The sequence below is a fragment of the Eubalaena glacialis genome, chromosome 17 (assembly GCF_028564815.1).
Source record: "Eubalaena glacialis isolate mEubGla1 chromosome 17, mEubGla1.1.hap2.+ XY, whole genome shotgun sequence".
In the NCBI taxonomy this organism is placed as follows: Eukaryota; Metazoa; Chordata; class Mammalia; order Artiodactyla; family Balaenidae; genus Eubalaena; species Eubalaena glacialis.
Window position 1 is genome coordinate 70,284,938 of NC_083732.1, and position 19,009 is coordinate 70,303,946.

The 19,009-nt window shown below is 36.3% G+C and overlaps 1 protein-coding gene across 4 annotated transcripts in view; it reads left to right on the top strand.

Moving 5' to 3' along the window:
- COL14A1 (collagen type XIV alpha 1 chain) overlaps positions 1 to 19,009 on the top strand; it is a 238,104-nt gene that overhangs the window by 45,269 nt on the left and 173,826 nt on the right. For 3 of the 4 annotated variants that reach the window (XM_061172166.1, XM_061172167.1, XM_061172168.1), the window contains exons 5-7: positions 13,859 to 14,011; positions 14,941 to 15,060; positions 16,595 to 16,759. In XM_061172166.1, the coding sequence (XP_061028149.1) occupies positions 13,859 to 14,011; positions 14,941 to 15,060; positions 16,595 to 16,759 (438 nt within the window). Of the gene's footprint in view, positions 1 to 13,855; positions 14,012 to 14,940; positions 15,061 to 16,594; positions 16,760 to 19,009 lie in introns of all 4 variants that reach the window. The other variant, XM_061172169.1, reaches the window with a different exon arrangement.

A 19,009-nucleotide genomic window follows, 5' to 3' on the forward strand; every position in this document is an offset into this window, starting at 1 on the left:
ATTTTTTGTTCTAGTTCTGTGAAAAATGTCATTGGTAGTTTGATAAGGAGTGCATGGAATCTGTAGGTTGCTTTGGGTAGTAGAGTCATTGTCACAATGTTGATTCTTCCAATCCAAGAACATGGTATATCTCTCAATGTGTTTGTATTGTCTTTAATTTCTTTAATCAGTGTCTTATAGTTTTCTGAATACAGGTCTTTTCTCTCCTTAGGTAGGTTTATTCCTAGATATTGTATTCTTTTTGTTGCAGTGGTAAATGGGAGTGTTTCCTTAATTTCTCTTTCAGATTTTTCATCATTAGTGTATAGGAATGCGAGAGATTTCTGTGCATTACTTTTGTATCCTGCTACTCTACCAAATTCATTGATTAGCTCTAGTAGTTTTCTGGTAGCATCTTTAGGATTCTCTATGTAGAGTATCATGTCATCTGCAAACAGTGACAATTTTACTCCTTCTTTTCAGTTTTGGATTCCTTTTATTTCTTTTTCTTCTCTGATTGCTGTGGCTAAAACTTCCAAAACTATGTTGAGTAATAGTGGTGAGAGTGGGCAACCTTCTCTTGTTCCTGATCTTAGTGGAAATGGTTTCAGTTTTTCACCATTGAGAATGATGTTGTTTGTCATATATGGCCTTTATTATGTTGATGTAAGTTCTCTCTATGCCTACTTTCTGGAGGGTTTTTATAATAAATGGGTGTTGAATTTTGTCGAAAGCTTTCTCTGCATCTATTGAGATGATCATATGGTTTTTCTCCTTCAATTTGTTAATATAGTTTATCACATTGATTGATTTGTGTATATTGAAGAAACCTTTCATTCCTGGGATAAACCCCACTTGATCATGGTGTATGTGCTGTTGGATTCTGTTTGCTAGTGTTTTTCTGAGGATTTTTGCAGCTATGTTCATCAGTGATATTGGCCTGTAGTTTTCTTTTTAGTGACATCTTTGCCTGGTTTTGGCATCAGGGTGATGGTGGCCTCGTAGAATGAGTTTGGGAGTGTTCCTCCCTCTGCTATATTTTGGAAGAGCTTGGGAAGGATAGGTTTTAGCTCTTCTCTAAATGTTTGATAGAATTCGCCTGTGAAGCCATCTGGTCCTGGGCTTTTGTTTGTTGGAAGATTTTTAATCACAGTTTCAATTTCAGTGCTTGTGATTGGTCTGTTCATATTTTCTATTTCTTCCTGGTTCAGTCTTGGAAGGTTGTGCATTTCTAAGAATTTGTCCATTTCTTCCAGGTTGTTCATTTTATTGGCATATAGTTGCTTGTAGTAATCTCTCATGATTCTTTGTATTTCTGCAGTGTTAGTTGTTACTTCTTTTTCATTTCTAATTCTGTTGATTTGAGTCTTCTTCTTTTTCTTGATGAGTCTGGCTAACGGTTTATCGATTTTGTTTATCTTCTCAAAGAACCAGCTTTTGGTTTTATTGATCTTTGCTATCATTTCCTTCATTTCTTTTTCATTTATTTCTGATCTGATCTTTATGATTTCTTTCCTTCTGCTAGCTTTGGGAGTTTTTTGTTCTTCTTTCTCTAATTGCTTTAGGTGTAAGGTTAGGTTGTTTATTTTAGATGTTTCTTGTTACTTGAGGTAGGATTGTATTGCTATAAACTTCCCTCTTAGAACTGCTTTTGCTGCATCCCATAGATTTTGGGTCGTCGTGTTTTCATTGTCATTTTGTTTCTAGGTATTTTTTGATTTCTTCTTTGATTTCTTCAGTGATCTCTTGGTTATTTAGTAGTGTATTGTTTAACCTCCATGTGTTTGTATTTTTTACAGATTTTTTCCTGTAATTGATATCTAGTCTCATAGCATTGTGTTTGGAAAAGATACTTGATATGATTTCAATTTTCTTAAATTTACCAAGGCTTGATTTGTGACCCAAGATATGATCTATCCTGGAGAATGTTCCATGAGCACTTGAGAAGAAAGTGTATTCTGTTGGTTTTGGATGGAATGTCCTATAAGTATCAGTTAAGTCCATCTTGTTTAATGTATCATTTAAAGCTTGTGTTTCCTTATTTATGTTCATTTTGGATGATCGGTCCATTGGTGAAAGTGGGGTGTTAAAGTCCCCTAGTATTATTGTGTTGCTGTCAATTTCCCCTTTTATGGCTGTTAGCATTTGCCTTATGTATTGAGGTGCTCCTATGTTGGGTGCATAAATATTTACAATTTTTATATCTTCTTCTTGTATTGATCCCTTGATCATTATGTAGTGTCCTTCTTTGTCTCTTGTAGTAGTCTTTATTTTAAAGTCTATTTTGTCTGATATGAGAATTGCTACTCCAGCTTTCTTTTGATTGCCATTTGCATGGAATATCTTTTTCCATCCCCTCACTTTCAGTCTGTATGTGGCCCTAGGTCGGAAGTGGGTCTCTTGTAGACAGCATATATATAGGTCTTGTTTTTGTATCCATTCAGCCAGTCTGTGCCTTTTGGTTAGAACATTTAATCCATTTTCATTTAAGGTAGTTATTGATATGTATGTTCCTATTACCATTTTCTTAATTGTTTTGGGTTTGCTATTGTAGGTCTTTTCCTTCTCTTGTTTTTCCTGCCTAGAGAAGTTCCTTTAGCATTTGTTGTAGAGCTGGTTTGGTGATGCTGAATTCTCTTAGCTTTTCCTTGTCTGTAGAGGTTTTAATTTCTCCGTCAAATCTGAATGAGATCCTTGCTGGATAGAGTAATCTTGGTTGTAAGTTTTTCCCTTTCATCACTTTAAATATGTCCTGCCACTCCCTTCTGGCTTGCAGAGTTTCTGCTGAGAAATCAGCTGTTAACCTTATGGGAATTCCGTTGTATATTATTTGTTGCTTTTCCCTTGCTGCTTTTAATATTCTTTCTTTGTATTTAATTTTTGATAGTTTGGTTAATATGTGTCTTGGTGTGTTTCTCCTTGGATTTATCCTGTATGGGACTCTCTGCGCTTCCTGAACTTGACTGACTTCCTTACCCATATTAGGGAAGTCTTCAAATATTTTCTCAGTCCCTTCTTTTTTCTCTTCTTCTTCTGGGACCCCTATAATTCGAATGTTGGTGCGTTTAATGTTGTCCCAGATGTTTTCATTCTTTTTTCTTTATTCTGCTCTGCGGTAGTTATTGCCACTATTTTATCTTCCAGGTCACTTATCCGTTCTTCTGCCTCATTTATTCTGCTATTGATTCCTTCTAGAGCATTTTTAATTTCATTTATTATGTTGTTCATCATTATTTGTTTGCTCTTTAGTCCTTCTAGGTCCTTGTTAAATGTTTCTTGTATTTTCTTCATTCTATTTCCAAAATTTTGAATCATCTTTACTATCATTACTCAGAATTCTTTTTCAGGTAGACTGCCTATTACCTCTTCATTTGTTTGGTCTGGTGGGTTTCTACCTTGCTCCTTCATCTGCTGTGTTTTTCTCTGTCTTCTCATTTTTCTTAACTTTCTGTGTTTGGGGTCTCCTTTTCGCAGACTGCAGGTTCGTAGTTCCCATTGTTTTTGGTGTCTGCCCCCAGTGGCTAAGGTTGGTTCAGTGGGTTGTGTAGGCTTCCTGGTGGAGGGGACTGGTGCCTGTGTTCTGGTGGATGAGGCTAGATCTTGTCTTTCTGGTGGGCAGGACTGTGTCCAGTGGTGTGTTTTGCGGTGTCTGTGAACTTATTAAGATTTTAGGCAACCTCTCTGCTAATGAGTGTTGTTGTATTCTTGTCTTGTTAGTTGTTTGGCACGGGGTGTCCAGCACTGTAGGTTGCTGGTCATTGAGTGCAGCTGGGTCTTAGCACTGAGGTTGAGATCTGTGGGAGAGCTTTCGCCGTTTGATATTACAAGGGGCCGGGAAGCCTCTGGTGGTCCAATGTCCTGAACTCAGCTCTCCCACCTAAGAGACTCAGGCCTGACCCCCGGCGGAGCATCAAGACCCTGTCATCCACCCGGCTCAGAATAAATGGGAGGAAAATAAAGAACAGAAAGAAAAAAAAATAAAGTTATTAAAATAAAATAAAGTTAATTAAAATAAAGCTATTAAAATAAAGTTATTAAAATAAAAATATATATTATTAAAAATAAAAAAATTAAAAAGTAATTTAAATAAAAGAAAGAAAGAAAGAAGAGAGCAACCAAACCAATAAACAAATCCACCAATGATAAGTGCTAAAACTGTACTACAAAAAACAACAAAAAGAAAAATAACAAATGGACAGACAGAATCCTAGGACACATGGTAAAAGCAAAGGTGTACAGAAAAAATCACACAAAGAAGCATACACATACACACTCACAAAAGTGAAAAAGGAAAATATATATATATATGAAAAAAAAAAGCAAGAGACCAACCAAATCAATAAACAAATCTACCGATGATAGTAAACTCTAAATACTAAACTAAGATAAACATAAAACCAGGAAAAAATTAGATGCAGAAATCAAATCCCAAGTCTACAGTTGCTCCCAAGGTCCACCGCCTCAATTTTGGGGTGATTCATTGTCTATTCAGGTATTCCACAGATGCAGGGTACATCAAGTTGATTGTGGAGATTTAATCTGCTGCTCCTGAGGCTGCTGGGAGAAATTTCCCTTTCTCTTCTTTGTTCTCACAGCTCCTGGGGTTCAGCTTTGGATTTCGCCCCGCCTCTGTGTGTAGGTCGCCTGAGAGCGTCTGTTCCCCGCCCAGACAGGACGGGGTTAAAGTAGCAGCTGATTAGGGTGCTCTGGCTCACTCAGGCTGTGGCAAATGTCCTCATTTTAAAAAGATCTTGTAATATATCTTTCTGTTAAATCAGATAGTTTACAGCTGTGAGCACTGTTTATAGATTTTGGCAGAGGCTGTTTCCAGTAGCAATGCTTGGGCTCATCTGATTGATACCTTCCTTCTTGTCTAAGAATTTTTTGTTAAACATCTTGTTTCTATACCTGCAGGGCTGACGGTATCAAATAAAGCAGATGTTTCAGCCTTAGAAACTTCAAAATGTCAGGTTCTGTTTGTTATTGATGAATTGGAGTAACAGGGATGATTGAGTTATTGCATGTTTTTAGAAAATCACCATGGACAACTAAAGTAAACATAAAGCCAAATCATGTAATACTATATACAGAGCTGAGAATACATGTGAATGTAATATACCGGCTCCTGAATAAGCTTTGTGTCTAAATAGAGGTGGTCAGGCAAAATAGCCTCTCTTGGGTCAGCATGAACTTATGAAATTCAGGAAATAATAACCAGGTCATTGTACAAATAAAATTTTAGGACAGACTTTCTCTACAAGTATTTTAAAAGGACTGTATATTTTCAAAGGAAATAAAACCTGTTTTCAGTATCTGGCGTTGTGGTAGGTAGAGTATGGAGAGGTCAGATAGGAAGAAATGGCGGTGGGCAGAGAGGATAAAAATTGAGTCAAAGGTCTCAGAGATGAGAATGTTGTTGGGGGAAAGAAAAGTAATTGTACTGGGATGAAGTGAGAAATCAATATGGACAGGTCAAGTGGAGTTGAATTATGGAGAGCTTTGAAGAACCCAATGAATAGTTTAGGCTCAATTTGGTAGGTGGGGGAGGGAAGAAATAATCTTAAAATTTGGAGTTGGAAGGTAACTTTGAGGTCCATGTAGTTCGACCAGTTGAGAGGTTGAGGCTTTTCAGCCACATCATCAAAGGTTGACGAGCATCTGCTTTCATCGACAGAGCTCTCACTATTTCTCAAGGCAGCGGTCTCTGGAAATCTTGACTGTTAGAAAGTTCTTTCTTGAGTTGAGTTGAAATCTGTCTCCTTGTGGGCATACAGAACACTCCTAATCCCCCTTCTGTATGACAGCCCTTTAAATATTTGAAGACAGCTGTCATGTCTTCTCCCAGTCTCTTACAGTTTATGAGCAGAGGAGAAATGTAATGAATGTCACGTTTACAGGATTGTCAGTTACTTTTAAGATGCAGAGCTCTGAGTGACAGAAGAAATGTTCCTTTGACTATGGTTCAGAGATTGGGCTTCATGTGCCTCCAAGTTGTCATGGTGTTATTCACCCCAAGTTGGATATAAGACAAGTATGTCTTTGATTTCATGCTTTCTTTAATGACAAATCTTAGCAATCTTTCCTTTCTTCCTCCCTCCCTCCCTCCCTTCCTTCCTTTCTTCATTCCCTCCCTCCTTCCTTCCTTCTTCCTGCCTTCCTCTTTTCCTTCCCTCCTTTCTTTCTCTCCCTCCCTCCCTCTCCTTCTTTCCCCATCCCCTCTTCCCTTCCTTTCTCGCTTCCTTCCTTTCAAATACTTTTCTTCTCTTTTGTCATAGGAGTTGAATAGCACAATAGCTAAATGGTTCAGGCTTTGGAGTCAGTCCTGGATTTGAATTCCAGCTTTTCTACCTGCTTAGTGTGTGATGATAGGCAAGTTATTAATCCTGTAAGATGGGTGTCTTTTTCACTCCATTGAAAAAGAAAGGTTCTAGTTACTTAACCTTTCTTTATCAATGGAGTGAAAAGGACACCTATCTTATAGGATTAATACCAGGCTTAAATGGAAAAGACATATGCAAAGCATCTGATAAAAGCAGTCACTAAATGGGAGATCTTTTTATTATTTAAAAAAAAAAAAAGGAAGCAATGAAAAGTATCTGCTGCAGTCAATAAATAAATAACTATATGTGTTAGTCAGGGTTCTCCAGAGAAGCAGAACCAATAGTATATATTTAAATATAGAAAAAGATTTATTATAAGGAATTGGCTCACATGATCATGGGGGCTAAGAAGTCCCAAGATCTGCAGTCAGCAAGCTGGAGACCCAGGAGAGCCGGTGGGGTAAGTTCCCATCTGAGAACTGGCAGGCTCAAGACCCAAGAAGAGCCAGTGTGTCAGTTTTGAGTCCGATGTTCCAATCGAGGCAGTCAGGCAGGAGCAGTTCCCTTTTTGTTCTATTCAGGTCTTCAATCAATTGAATGAGGACTAACTACATTAGAGAAGGCAATCTGCTTTTCTCAGTCTGTGGATTCATATGTTCATCTCATCCAGAAGCACCCTCCCAAACAAAGAATAATATTTGATCAAATGTCCAAGAACCCCATGGACCAATCAAGTTGACATATAAAATTAAGCATCACACTATATAGTATATTTCTAGGAAGTAAGAAGCTCTACAAAGAAAAATAAAACAGAATAAGGGAAGAGGGTGATGGGGAGTGCTGTTTTAGATAGGATAGTCATCTGTCAGGGATGCTTTAAAATGTACGTCTCCAGCAAGACTGGGCTAAATGAGCGCTAAGCGCCCTCTGATGAATGTCGACTCTGAACACGACTGAAATGAACCCCCTGCTCCCCTTCCTTTAAAAAAAAAAAATAATAATTTATTTATTTTTGGCTGAGTTGGGTCTTTGTTGCTGCGCGCGGGCTTTCTCTAGTTGCAACGAGCGGGGGCTACTCTTCGTTGCGGTGTGGTGGCTCCGTGTTGCAGAGCACGGGCTCTAGGCGTGTGGGCTTCAGTAGTTGTGGATCGCGGGCTCTAGAACGCAGGCTCAGTAGTTGTGGCGTACGGGCTTAGTTGCTCTGCAGCATGTGGGATCTTCCCAGACGAGGGCTCAAACCCATGTCCCCTGCATTGGCAGGCGGATTCTTAACCACTGCACCACCAGGGATGCCCTCCCCTTCTGATAGATGGACAGCTTGTAACATTAATATGACAGATAACTAGTGGCCACCCATGTTGCATTATGTGAGGACGTCTTCTACGGTGCTAGTAGCATGGTATGATGGAAGAGGCAACCAAACCTTTACAAGACCTGGTGTCCAGTCCTGGCTCTGCCTGAACTGTTCACTTGTCTCTCTGAAGCTCAATTTCATTTTCTGAAAATTGAGGACAATCGTGGCTCCCCACAAGAATGTTGTAAGAATCAGAATATGCCAATGTATTGAAAAATCCTTTTAGAACCACTGAGCTCTTTGCAAATGTAAAATGAAGTTAACTCTTAAAAAACAAAAAATCTTCAGGGATGTGTCTGAAGCCAATCTTGGAAGCAAGCTCTTAGTTTAGAAACTTGAACTCAACCTTACCAGAGACTTAAGTGAGAAATTGTTCTGTGACCACAGTTTTCCTTCAAATGTCATGGTTAATGAGTGGCATAGCTGGATATTTTGCTAGTGGCACTGAGAAAAATAATTCAGAGCCACTAAATGTATCAGACCAGTTGTGGTGAAAATGATCACGAGATTTTCTGAGTGCATATTAAGATAATGTGAGTAAAAATATTATGTGCTCCCCTTTCATTTAGCTTTGCCTCTGGCATTGGGAAAATATCAAGGAAGACAGGCAAACCTGATACAATCTCCCTGATCCCTAAATAACCGTAATCCACTTTTCCAGTGTGGTAGGGTGGCAGGGCAAGAGGAGAGACCACATTTAATAGAGCCAACATGGTTCATTTTTCTAGTACCCTGCTGTAGGTATGAATTATGTGAAAAGAGGGAGTCTTTTTTAACAAGGCAAGTCAATGTACTTTATATTTATTGATGTACTATGTGCCGAGATCTCAGCCAAAGGAGATAAAAACATAAGACACAAATCCCTCACTTCTCAAAGAGTTCTGTCTAGTCAGGGAGATAGAAATGGAAACAAATTATAATAGCCCAGTGTTCTGAGTACAATAAACCATGTACAAATGCAGAGACAGTAAAGAGGAGCAGGTAATGAGTCCCATCTGAGGACTGTTGGAAGAGCTTCTTGGAGTTGGTGGAGTGTATCCTGGGTTTTGAAGGATGAATAGGAGTTTACCCGGCAGAAAAAGGCTGCTTCTGTCAATTCTCCCTTTTCTATTTTAATTAACTAAGTTGGTGAATACCCTTCTCCATAAATACATTGTAAATATTTCTATATTAACTATAATTACATCTTTAATTTGAATGTCATTAGAACAAAAGGAATACTATGATATAAAAAGGAGACTTTAAATGGTAATTTCATACCATTCTAACTAAAGTAGCACCTCCAAAGTCCCCCCACACCACTACTCTTTATATCACTGTTTATTTCTATAAAGCTCTTTTAAAAATCTGAAATTATGTTGTTTTGTTAATCTGTTTCCTCTCACTAAGAATTTAAGCTGCTGGAAGGTAGGAACTTAATTGTATTCTCGGTTGCCCAGAAGAGTGCTTGGGATATAGTAAATATTAAATAAACACATTTTTAATAAGTAAATTTCATACAGGAAATTAGTTAATATGAAATTAATATACATAGGTTTAGTGTAGACTGATTTATACTAATTCAGATTCCTTGAATTAACTTGTATTTTCAACATAAAATTTTCTCATGATGTCAGTAACACAGTAAAATTGGTGTAAAACTATAGTAAAATGGACACTTGTCATGTGGGCTACTTAAGTGCTAAGTGCATACATTTGGGAGGGAAAAAAGTTATCTAGACAGTGATGCTTGCAAATGGCACATACTACCTGTGGACACAGCAGGGGCAAGTGCTGGGGTGACACTGCCTCATATTAGAGACTTTTCCCCCTGCTTTCTAAATTGATGTAATGTAGGGACCTTATTGAAGTCAGTATATCCTGTGGTTAAGAGCATAGATTTTGGAGATGTATTACCTGGGTTCAAATCAAAGCTTTGCCTCTTCACTGGGTGGCACTCTGGGCAAATCACACAGCCCATGTATATCATATTTTTCGGCTGCAAATGGGACTGATAATGATACCTGTCTTATAGAGCTGTTATGAGGACTAAGTCAGTAGGTAAGTGTAGAGGGCATAATGTTTAATCTAACGATGTACATAACTTTCAGATATGAAATTGTTAGTTTCTTTGGACCTCCTTACCTTGTACCTACAGTTGGTGTACTACATAATGGGAATTGTTCCTTCTGATTCAATCTGTGACATTCAGAGTGTTGTTTTTATTTGTGAGGTAGCCCATGTATTGGGTGCTTTCCTTCAATTGTGGTCAGCTGCCTAGGTATTTATTTATTTTTTTTTTGGTACTACCTGTATTTTCAGAATTACATTTTAGATAAAGTTCATGTTAAGCCAAGAGCTGAATTAAAATACAGTTCAAGAATTCATTTTCTCTGCTCCTTTGGTTTAACTTTAAATACAATATTGATGGCAAAAAGAATTTATTTCATTTAAAATAATTAATTGGACTGATTTCAGTGTTTGGCTGTTATGAATCAAATTGCTGTGAACATTTGTGTGCAGTTTTTGTCTGAATGTAAGTTTTCACTTCTCTGGAATAAGTGTCCAAGAGTGTAATAGCTGGATTGTATGGTAATTTTTTGTATACTTTTTAAGGAAACTGCCAAACTGTTTTCAGAGTGGTTGTACCATTTTATATTCCCATGAGCAAAGTGTGAGTGATACCGTTTCTATACATACATGCCAGCATTTGTTATCACTATGTTCTATTTTAGCCATTTTGGTAAGTGTGTACAGTGAAATCTCATTGTGCTTTTAATTTGCATTTTCCTGATGGTTAATGATGTTGAATATCTTTTCATGTGATTATTTGCCATCTGTATACCTTCTTTGATGAAATATTTGTTCAGGTTTTACCCATTTTCTAATTGGATAGTTTGGTTTTATTTACCTGTGAGTTCTGAGAGTTCTTTATGTAACCTAGATACTAATCCTTTGCTGAGTGTGTGGTTTGCAAATACTTTCTCCCAGTCTATAGCTTGTCTTTTCATCTTCTTCATATGAGCTTTCACATAGCAAAAGTATTTTATTTTGATGAAGTCCAGTTTATCAAGCTTTCTTTTTATGTGTTTGTACTTTTGGTGTCGATTCCAAGAACTCTTCTTCTAGCCATACATTCCAAAGATTTTCTTCTACTTTTTTCCTAAAAGCTTTATAATTTTACTTTTTACATTTAAGTTGATGATCCACTTTGAATTAATTTTGGTATAAAGTATAGGGTTTAGGTCAAGTTTCTTTTTCTTTCTTTCTTCTTTTTTTCTTTCTTCCTTCCTCCCTTCCTCCCTCCCGTCCTTCCTTCTTTCCTTCCTTCCTTCCTTCCTTCCTTCCTTCCTTCCTTCCTTCCTTCCTTCCTTCCTTTCTTTCTTTCTTTCTTTCTCTCTCTCTCTCTCTTTCTTTCTTTCTTTCTTTCTTTCCTTTCTTTCCTTTCTTTCTTCTTTCTTTCATGGATATCCAGTTGCTCTCCCACCATCTGTTGAAGTACTTTTGAACATTTGTCTAAAATCATATTTAGTTATAAAATCATACAGTTGAGCATATTTGTATGGGTTTATTTTGGCGTTTCTATTCTTTTTCATTGATGTGTGTGTCTAACCCTCTGAAATACCCATTACTTATTTACAGTAAGTAGGGTGAATACCCAGTAAAATGATTCCTTCCATGTTATTCTTCTTTGTCATGACTTTTTAAAAAACTATTCTGGGGTCTATGCCTTCCCATATAAATTTTAGAATAAGCTTGTCCATGTCTTAAGAAAACCTTTCTGGGATTTTGATAGGAATTGCATTAAACCTATAGATCAATTTGGGGATAATTGACATCTGTACTATGTTCAGTCTTCCTGTCCATGAATATGGTAGACTTCTCCATTGGTTTATGTCTTCTTTGACTTCTATCAGTAGTGTAATTTGCAGCACACAGATCTTGCACATGTTTTAAATATATACCTAAATATTTCATTATCTTTAGAGTAATCATAAATGCTATTAAATTTATTTTTTTCCTGTTGAATGAGTACAAATTGTACCTCATCATGATCTTGATTTTTTTATTATTCTGATCACCAATGTAGTTAAACATTCTCTTCATTCATTTGTTAACCATATGATATATTTCCTATTCTCTGAAGTATCTATTCATGGTTTTTTATGTATTCTTGATGCTGATTCTTTTTCAGTTTTTTATATTGTACATGTCTTCTTCCAGTCATAACTTATCTTTTTATTTTATTTAAGGTGTCTTTTGATGAACAACTTAAACAAATTTAATATCACTAAATTTATCAGTATTCTAATTTCTATTCAATTAATTTTCTGTCTTCCTTTGGAGATATCTAGAATTTTAATCTCCAAGTCAAAATGACTTGAATGAGCTAAGTTAACAGAATATTTTTATTGGAAACAATTTTAAAATGGAAAATACCAGTTTTCATAGCCCTCTTCTAAGTAAGCAAAGAGAAACTGCTCCCTTTCTAAGATCCTGTCTGCAGTGTACCCAAACAATTAAAAAATTTTTTAATTAAAAAGTGAAATAATATCCCCAATAGTTTTGGAAGAAAAAGAAAACTACTTTTCATTTCAGGTCAGTTTCCCCATAAAAATTGAGAGAAATAGATTCTTAAAGCTTCTTAAGACTTTAATTTTCCCTGATTATTTCCAAAGCACAAACTAATTTCTACCCCATGACTTCTTGCATTGTTCTGTTTTAGAACTTTTTAGTGTGGTACAGAGGGCTGACTCCTAAGTTAGTGGTGGCTTTGTATTTGGTCATTAAAGAAGGGAGATTTGGTGCCCAAAAATGTAATATATAAACTTTGGATTGAGCTGTATTGTTTAGCTTACATAATGAGTATCTGAGTATTTCCTTGACAAATACATTTTTTCCCCATCTGGTAAAAGGATCTAGGTATTCCACAAATGTGAAAAAAACCAAGATCCAAGATCGTTTTAACTAAATGTGGCCAGTAGGTACAGAGATATATATTAAAGTGAGATATATATTAAACATAGTAGTTCAACTATTTCCCCCCAGGAAAAAATATATTCAATTTATTTATGAACACTTCTTTATTTTGCTTTTCACTACATAAATTATATTTTAAATTGTTTTATTGTCATTTTAATGTTAGAAAGCAAAGTAGGGATTTGCTGGGCATTTCAAGAAGTTGACATGGACACATATACACACACAATATTCCTGATGTCCAGTCCTAATATGAAAATTCAGCAAAGTTAAGCCATCCTTTGGGAAGCACAAATGGCAGTAAAAAGCACTGCCGGTAAAGATACTGACAATACTGTGACATTTTTAAGGATTCTTAAACCCATTAAGAATAGTCTAGTATTCTGGCTCTGTGTGAATGTAAGTGGTGGTTTTCACCTCATCCAGCACAGACCTACCCCCTTTATTGCAAGGACAGCTGTTTGCCCTTTGCATCTTGCCCGCAATCACTGTGGGCTAAGACTTTCCCTGAGGGCAAAGCTTAAGGGAGTGCCACTCCAGTCACCAGGCATCCTTTTCTAGATCCTTATTCTGAAACTTAATTTAAAAAATCAATTACTTAAATGACTTTTAGGGATAAAATCTTACTGTCAGATAGACACAATATGTAAAAATATTTGAATTGGGGGAAATTCTTGGGCTCTTTTCCAATTTTCTTCTTCCACAAACCCTTCCTATTTTAGCAAAGGTCTGTGTACCTTTCTTAGATTAAATGCACGGCCCTGCCTTTTCCTTGAATTCGGGAAGCCCATGTTTTCTTCTCTTCTGACTGACTTCCTCTAGCATAGAGTTATCAGAATGGGAGAGCCGCCTCTCTGCTTCCTGGCTATCTTCCTATCCCTGTTGACTCTCCTACACGGGTGTTGCTAAGACCTTTCCTGGAAAGAAGCTACAGACTAAAACCCCAAACTGGATGCTTTTGCACAGACACTACTTTTTAAAATACGCAGAAGGCTTGAGTTGCCAAGATGGTGTGAACCTGCCAGTGTTTTGCTATTTCCAGAACATTGGTTCCGCTGCCAGCTGTTACCACATTTTTTTTTCCTGGTACAAATGCATTTAAAAGAACAGTTATAAAAATATGGTTGCTTTAATGGAAACTTTATTGTATTCTTAGCACCAAATTATCTGAAAGACTTAAAATAAACTCACTCTTAAAAGTTCCAACAGTAACACAGATACTTTTTTGGTCTGTACTTTGCAGAAGTGAAGTTTTTCTGTCAAACTCCAGCTATTGCTGATATTGTAATCCTGGTTGATGGCTCATGGAGTATTGGAAGATTCAACTTCAGACTGGTTCGGTCTTTTTTGGAAAACCTGGTTACAGCATTCGACGTGGGCTCCGAGAAGACACGAATTGGTACATCTTCTACCATTAACAGCAGTCTGCTGCCAGTGTAAAACCACCAGGAAGCTTCTTAAGAAATTTCAAAGATTCTTTACCAAATGGTTTTCAGAATTACAGGTTTAACAATAGTGATATTCCCAAAAGGGCAAGTTTGCATCAATAAATATTTATTTCTACTAATTTTTGCAGTGACAGTGTCACTCAATTAATTATTGAACACATTTCAATTTTCTAGAAAGCCAAAACCTTCTCTGCCTAATAATAATAATAATAATAATAATAATAATTTTAAAGTTGCCATTTGTTTAAGAATTTATTGGGTAAAAGTTTTCTTTTTATTTAAAAAAAACACAGCTGAATCCAGTGGAATGTTTAACAATTGGAAAATGTTTTATAGTACAAGATAATCTTTGCCAAATTAATTCTAGCTGAGATAAAAAGCAAAAAAAAAGGTGTAAATCATTGAGCAACATATCCATTTTATTATATAAAGTCTCCTAGTTTCCCTTCTAAATAGCCATAAAGAAAACTCATTCCTTTGGGAATAAAAACAAACACTATAATGTATACAGAAGTCAAAATATAATGTTGTACACATGAAGCTGGTATAATGTTATATACCAATGTTACCTCAATGAAAAATATTAAATAAATCTAGACCTTTTATCTACAAACATGATCAGACTTTAAAAAAAAATGCTAAGTACCTGATTGGGTACTCGCTTCTAGATGGCTAGAAAATATATACATTCCTTCAGCCCCCAGCTATGTTGAAAATTCCTTAAATTGATGTCAAGAACTCATTTTGGAAGTACCTAGCGAGGCAGAGAAAAAAATGTTGTGAAGATTAGGCCCTTCGTCATTCTAGTTTCTTGAATGGTCCACTAGATCTTTGAGTAACCCATCATTTCTGGGTGGGCTTTCTCATCTTTCTTTTCCAGGTCTTGCACAGTATAGCGGCGACCCCAGAATAGAATGGCACTTGAATGCTTTTAACACAAAAGATGAGGTGATCGAAGCTGTCCGAAATCTACCATACAAGGGAGGAAATACACTAACAGGTATGTTTTTGTTTAGTCCACATTTTTAGCAACATATCTTGCTGAAGAATAGTTTTATTACTTCGTTTTGCCACTTTGCATGTCTTAGCATAGTATTTTTAAACCAAACTAGCATATAAAGTTCTTAGATGGCTCTTTTCTCAAACCTAGCATTAAGAGTTAAAACCTAGACATCTCATGCCTTTTGCTGTATGAATATAATGTCCCAGGAAGGGCTTGGTTGAACTAGAAGAGATCCGCGCAGTCCCTGACGCTGACAGGCTTTAGTAGCTGTCTTAACCTTTGTCAGTTCATTTTTCTTCCTCTTCACCTGTTTTTCCTCCAGTCACACTGTCAATTCAATAAAATCAAATTTCTACCTATTTTCAAGGAAGATATTTTCTTTACCCTTATTCTTCAATCAGTAGTTATCATGGAAATATTTATGGAGCTTTGGTTCACCAATATTTTTGATAAATGAGTACGATCGGCCCTTAGCATCTGCAGATTCGACCAACCAGGGATCAGAAATATTTGGAAAAAAATTCCAGGAATTTCCCAAAAGCAAAACTTAAATTTGTCGCATGCTGGTAACTATTTACAGACAATTTACATTGTATTAGGTATTATAAGCAATCTAGGGATGACTTAAAGTATCCGGGAGGATGCACGTTGGTTGTATGCAAATACTACTCCATTTTATATGAGGGACATGAGTATCCATGGATTTGGGTGTCACAGGGGGTCCTAGAACCAATCCCCCTGTGGATACCAAGGAACAACTGTAATGTAAGAATATTTAGATTACAGTTATCCATGACCCAACCACAAAAGGTTATCACAGGTTTTAACCCTAATACATGCAATTTCCTTCTGTGGGCCCACAATGTGGATGCTCAGTTTAAATAATAGAGATGCTGTCATTGAATTTTAAGTAAACCACTGAAATCCTGATAATTGCCTTACCAATTGGAGGTTAATCTAACAAGTTTTTTGTTAATACAACAAAAATTTATTAAGCACAAATCCTATAACAATATTTGGTATTTATTTTTTCTGGGTGAAAAGTGTCACACTCAAAAGGCAGGAGTTCAACTATCATATTAGATCTGCCCCTTCTACCTCTATAAAACAGAGAGAATTTGTGGGTTATTTTAGATCATCATGAACAAAATTGAAAATGTAGTGATGATATTTGGGACATTTGCTTCTGTGTGGGTATTCTTGCTTCATCCTTAATTATAAAGGTTTAGATTTTCTTGTACACAGATCTGTCAATATACATTTGATATGAATTCAATGTTCTTTATGAATGTTAGTTTCTGAAATGATGCACTATTCAGCTATTTTTTATTACCTCTGTTTTGGTGGATTTTAGTTTTTCATTGGATCTGTCAAAGAATAGTTTATTGTAAAAATGAAGATGAAAGTTCACATCTAATAAAAACTCTTTTAACTTTCTAAGTTACTCATCTTGTGGTTACATTTTGCAGAATTGGAAGGCTTTTTATTAGAGATGGTTGTGTTGTATTTATTTTTTCTTGTTTTCTCCTAGGTCTTGCTTTGAACTACGTCTTTGAAAACAGCTTTAAACCAGAAGCAGGAGCAAGGACTGGAGTGTCCAAAATTGGCATTTTAATCACAGACGGAAAATCCCAAGATGATATTATTCCACCATCCAGAAACCTTCGTGAATCTGGTGTAGAACTGTTTGCCATAGGTATTTGTTAATTATGGTCCTGTTTCAACAATGGACACAGACACACAACCACTTAAAACTATATATGATGCAGAGTACACTCCACTGAAAGCCTAGAGACCTGAACACTTTCAAGTCTTTTTTTTTTTTTTATTGGAGTATAGTTGATTTACAATGTTGTGTTAGTTTCTGCTGTACAGCAAAGTGAATCAGTTATACCTGTACATATATCCACTCATTTTTAGATTCTTTTCCCATATATGTCATTACAGAGTACTGAGTAGAGTTCCCTGTGCTCTACAGTAGGTCCTTATTAATTACCTATATTATAGATAGTAGTGTGTATATGTCAATCCCAATCTCCCAATTTATCCTTCCGCCTCCCCCTGGCCTTTTCCCCCCTTGGCTCTAGTCATAGCCAGTCATTTGATCTGAGCCCAACTTCCTTACATTAAAAATGGAAGTGATGGAACTGATGGATCTTATGGTGTGAGGATCTCTAGGTGAGATACCACACACAAAATGTTGTGAAAAGCATAAAGTGCAAAGGTTAGGTACATATTCGTTACCATTTAATTAGTCAAGACTTTTCTCTTTAGTATCACTTTATAGCTATCTCTTCTCTGATAGTGTAGAGAGAAACCAATTTATCATTTTCAAGGAATTAAGGTCTTGTAGTTAAGAAAGCAAAGAATTGTAGATATGCGGTATTATTTCCTTGAATATAACCCTTTATAAGGTATCGGTTTGTGGGAAGAATATGTATGGCACACAGAATAACTGCAAAATATTTAGTTGATGCAATTTTGCTCTTGATTAAATTGTTTACATTTTCTTTGGTGATAGGAAGGCCTTCTATTTAGTAGAGACTGACAAAAAAAAAAAAAAAATAGAGACAATTCCTCTAACTGATTTCTAGATTTGTTACTCAAAATGTGGTTTATAGAATGTTTCATTCGAGAAGTATTTGCTTCTTTGCTGGGTGGCAGGCATTTTGGTGGGTGCTGGAGCATAAATATGAACAAGGTAAAATCCTTACAGAACAAATTCCATCCAAGTCACGATTACCATTTCCTTACTTTTCCGTGCTCTTTACAACAGACTGTTTTGTTTGGAAAGGTGAGAGAGAGAAAGAGAGATTTGGGGCTTATCTTCTCTAGAATATTCTTAAATGATCCAAACTTGTTGGTTTTAACTAAATGCCATGAAAAGTATTATTGACATTAAGCTCATTGCTTCAGCATGCACTGTTATTTTGCTATTGTGGACACAGATCCAACTATGCATTTTAAAAGCTATTGTAGAGGTCTGTCAGACAAGGAACATTAGAGAGATTGATTTAATTTTTATTTTTTATTTTGCTATCCTTTTGTTCAACAAAGAAAATCCCTACAGAAGACTTACGCTAATAAGGGATTAATTTATGTGTTTACTCTCCATTCTGTGGTCTCGTTAATGATGAATGGATGAGTTTAAGTGAACTCATTCAGATGTGATTTGGACTTTTTCTCTGGGAATTACCTGGAAATCAGTAGTATTTATTATCTTATAACCCCCTAAAGCAAATAGTTCAGAAACAACTGATGCTTTGTTACTCAATCTCTTGAGGTTGGCAGATAACTTAAATGGCACAGCTGGGCACCTAAGAAGTAATTTATGTTGCCCCAGGTAATCTCTCTTCCTTGCTTCCATAGTACCTCTTTTTAACATCCTTAGATAATTGCAATGACTGGGATTTTTAAAGAAATGCTTCTTGTTTACTGAAGCCTGGGGAAGAGAAATCTACCTTTACACCCATGAAACCCAATCCTGTGCCTCCCTTTTTCTATTTCTAATTTCACTGGTAAATATTTACTCAGTTTAATGTGTAATCTTCTGAGAGGCAGCTTGAGATAGCATAAGAGCATATGGCTTTGGATCTAGACTGCCTGGGTGAAACCCCAGCTGTATACTTACTGGTTGTGCTTCCTTGAGCTAGTGAATCAACCTCTCTGTGCATCAGCTTACTCATCTGTAAAATGGGAGAAACAGTAATGCCAAACTCATAGGATTGGTTGTGAAGATTAAATGTGTTAATATATAGAAAACATTGAAGTGCTTGGGGCATAGTAAGCACACTCTAATTGTTAGCATCCATGGCTAAGATAGACTAGAAAATTCCAAGAGGGCCAAGGATTTTTCTGTCTCAATTTAAGTAAACTAATTTTATAAAAATTTAAACCTGAAGTTCGGATAGTGTAGAGTACTGGTTTAATTACTATTGCTTCTGCA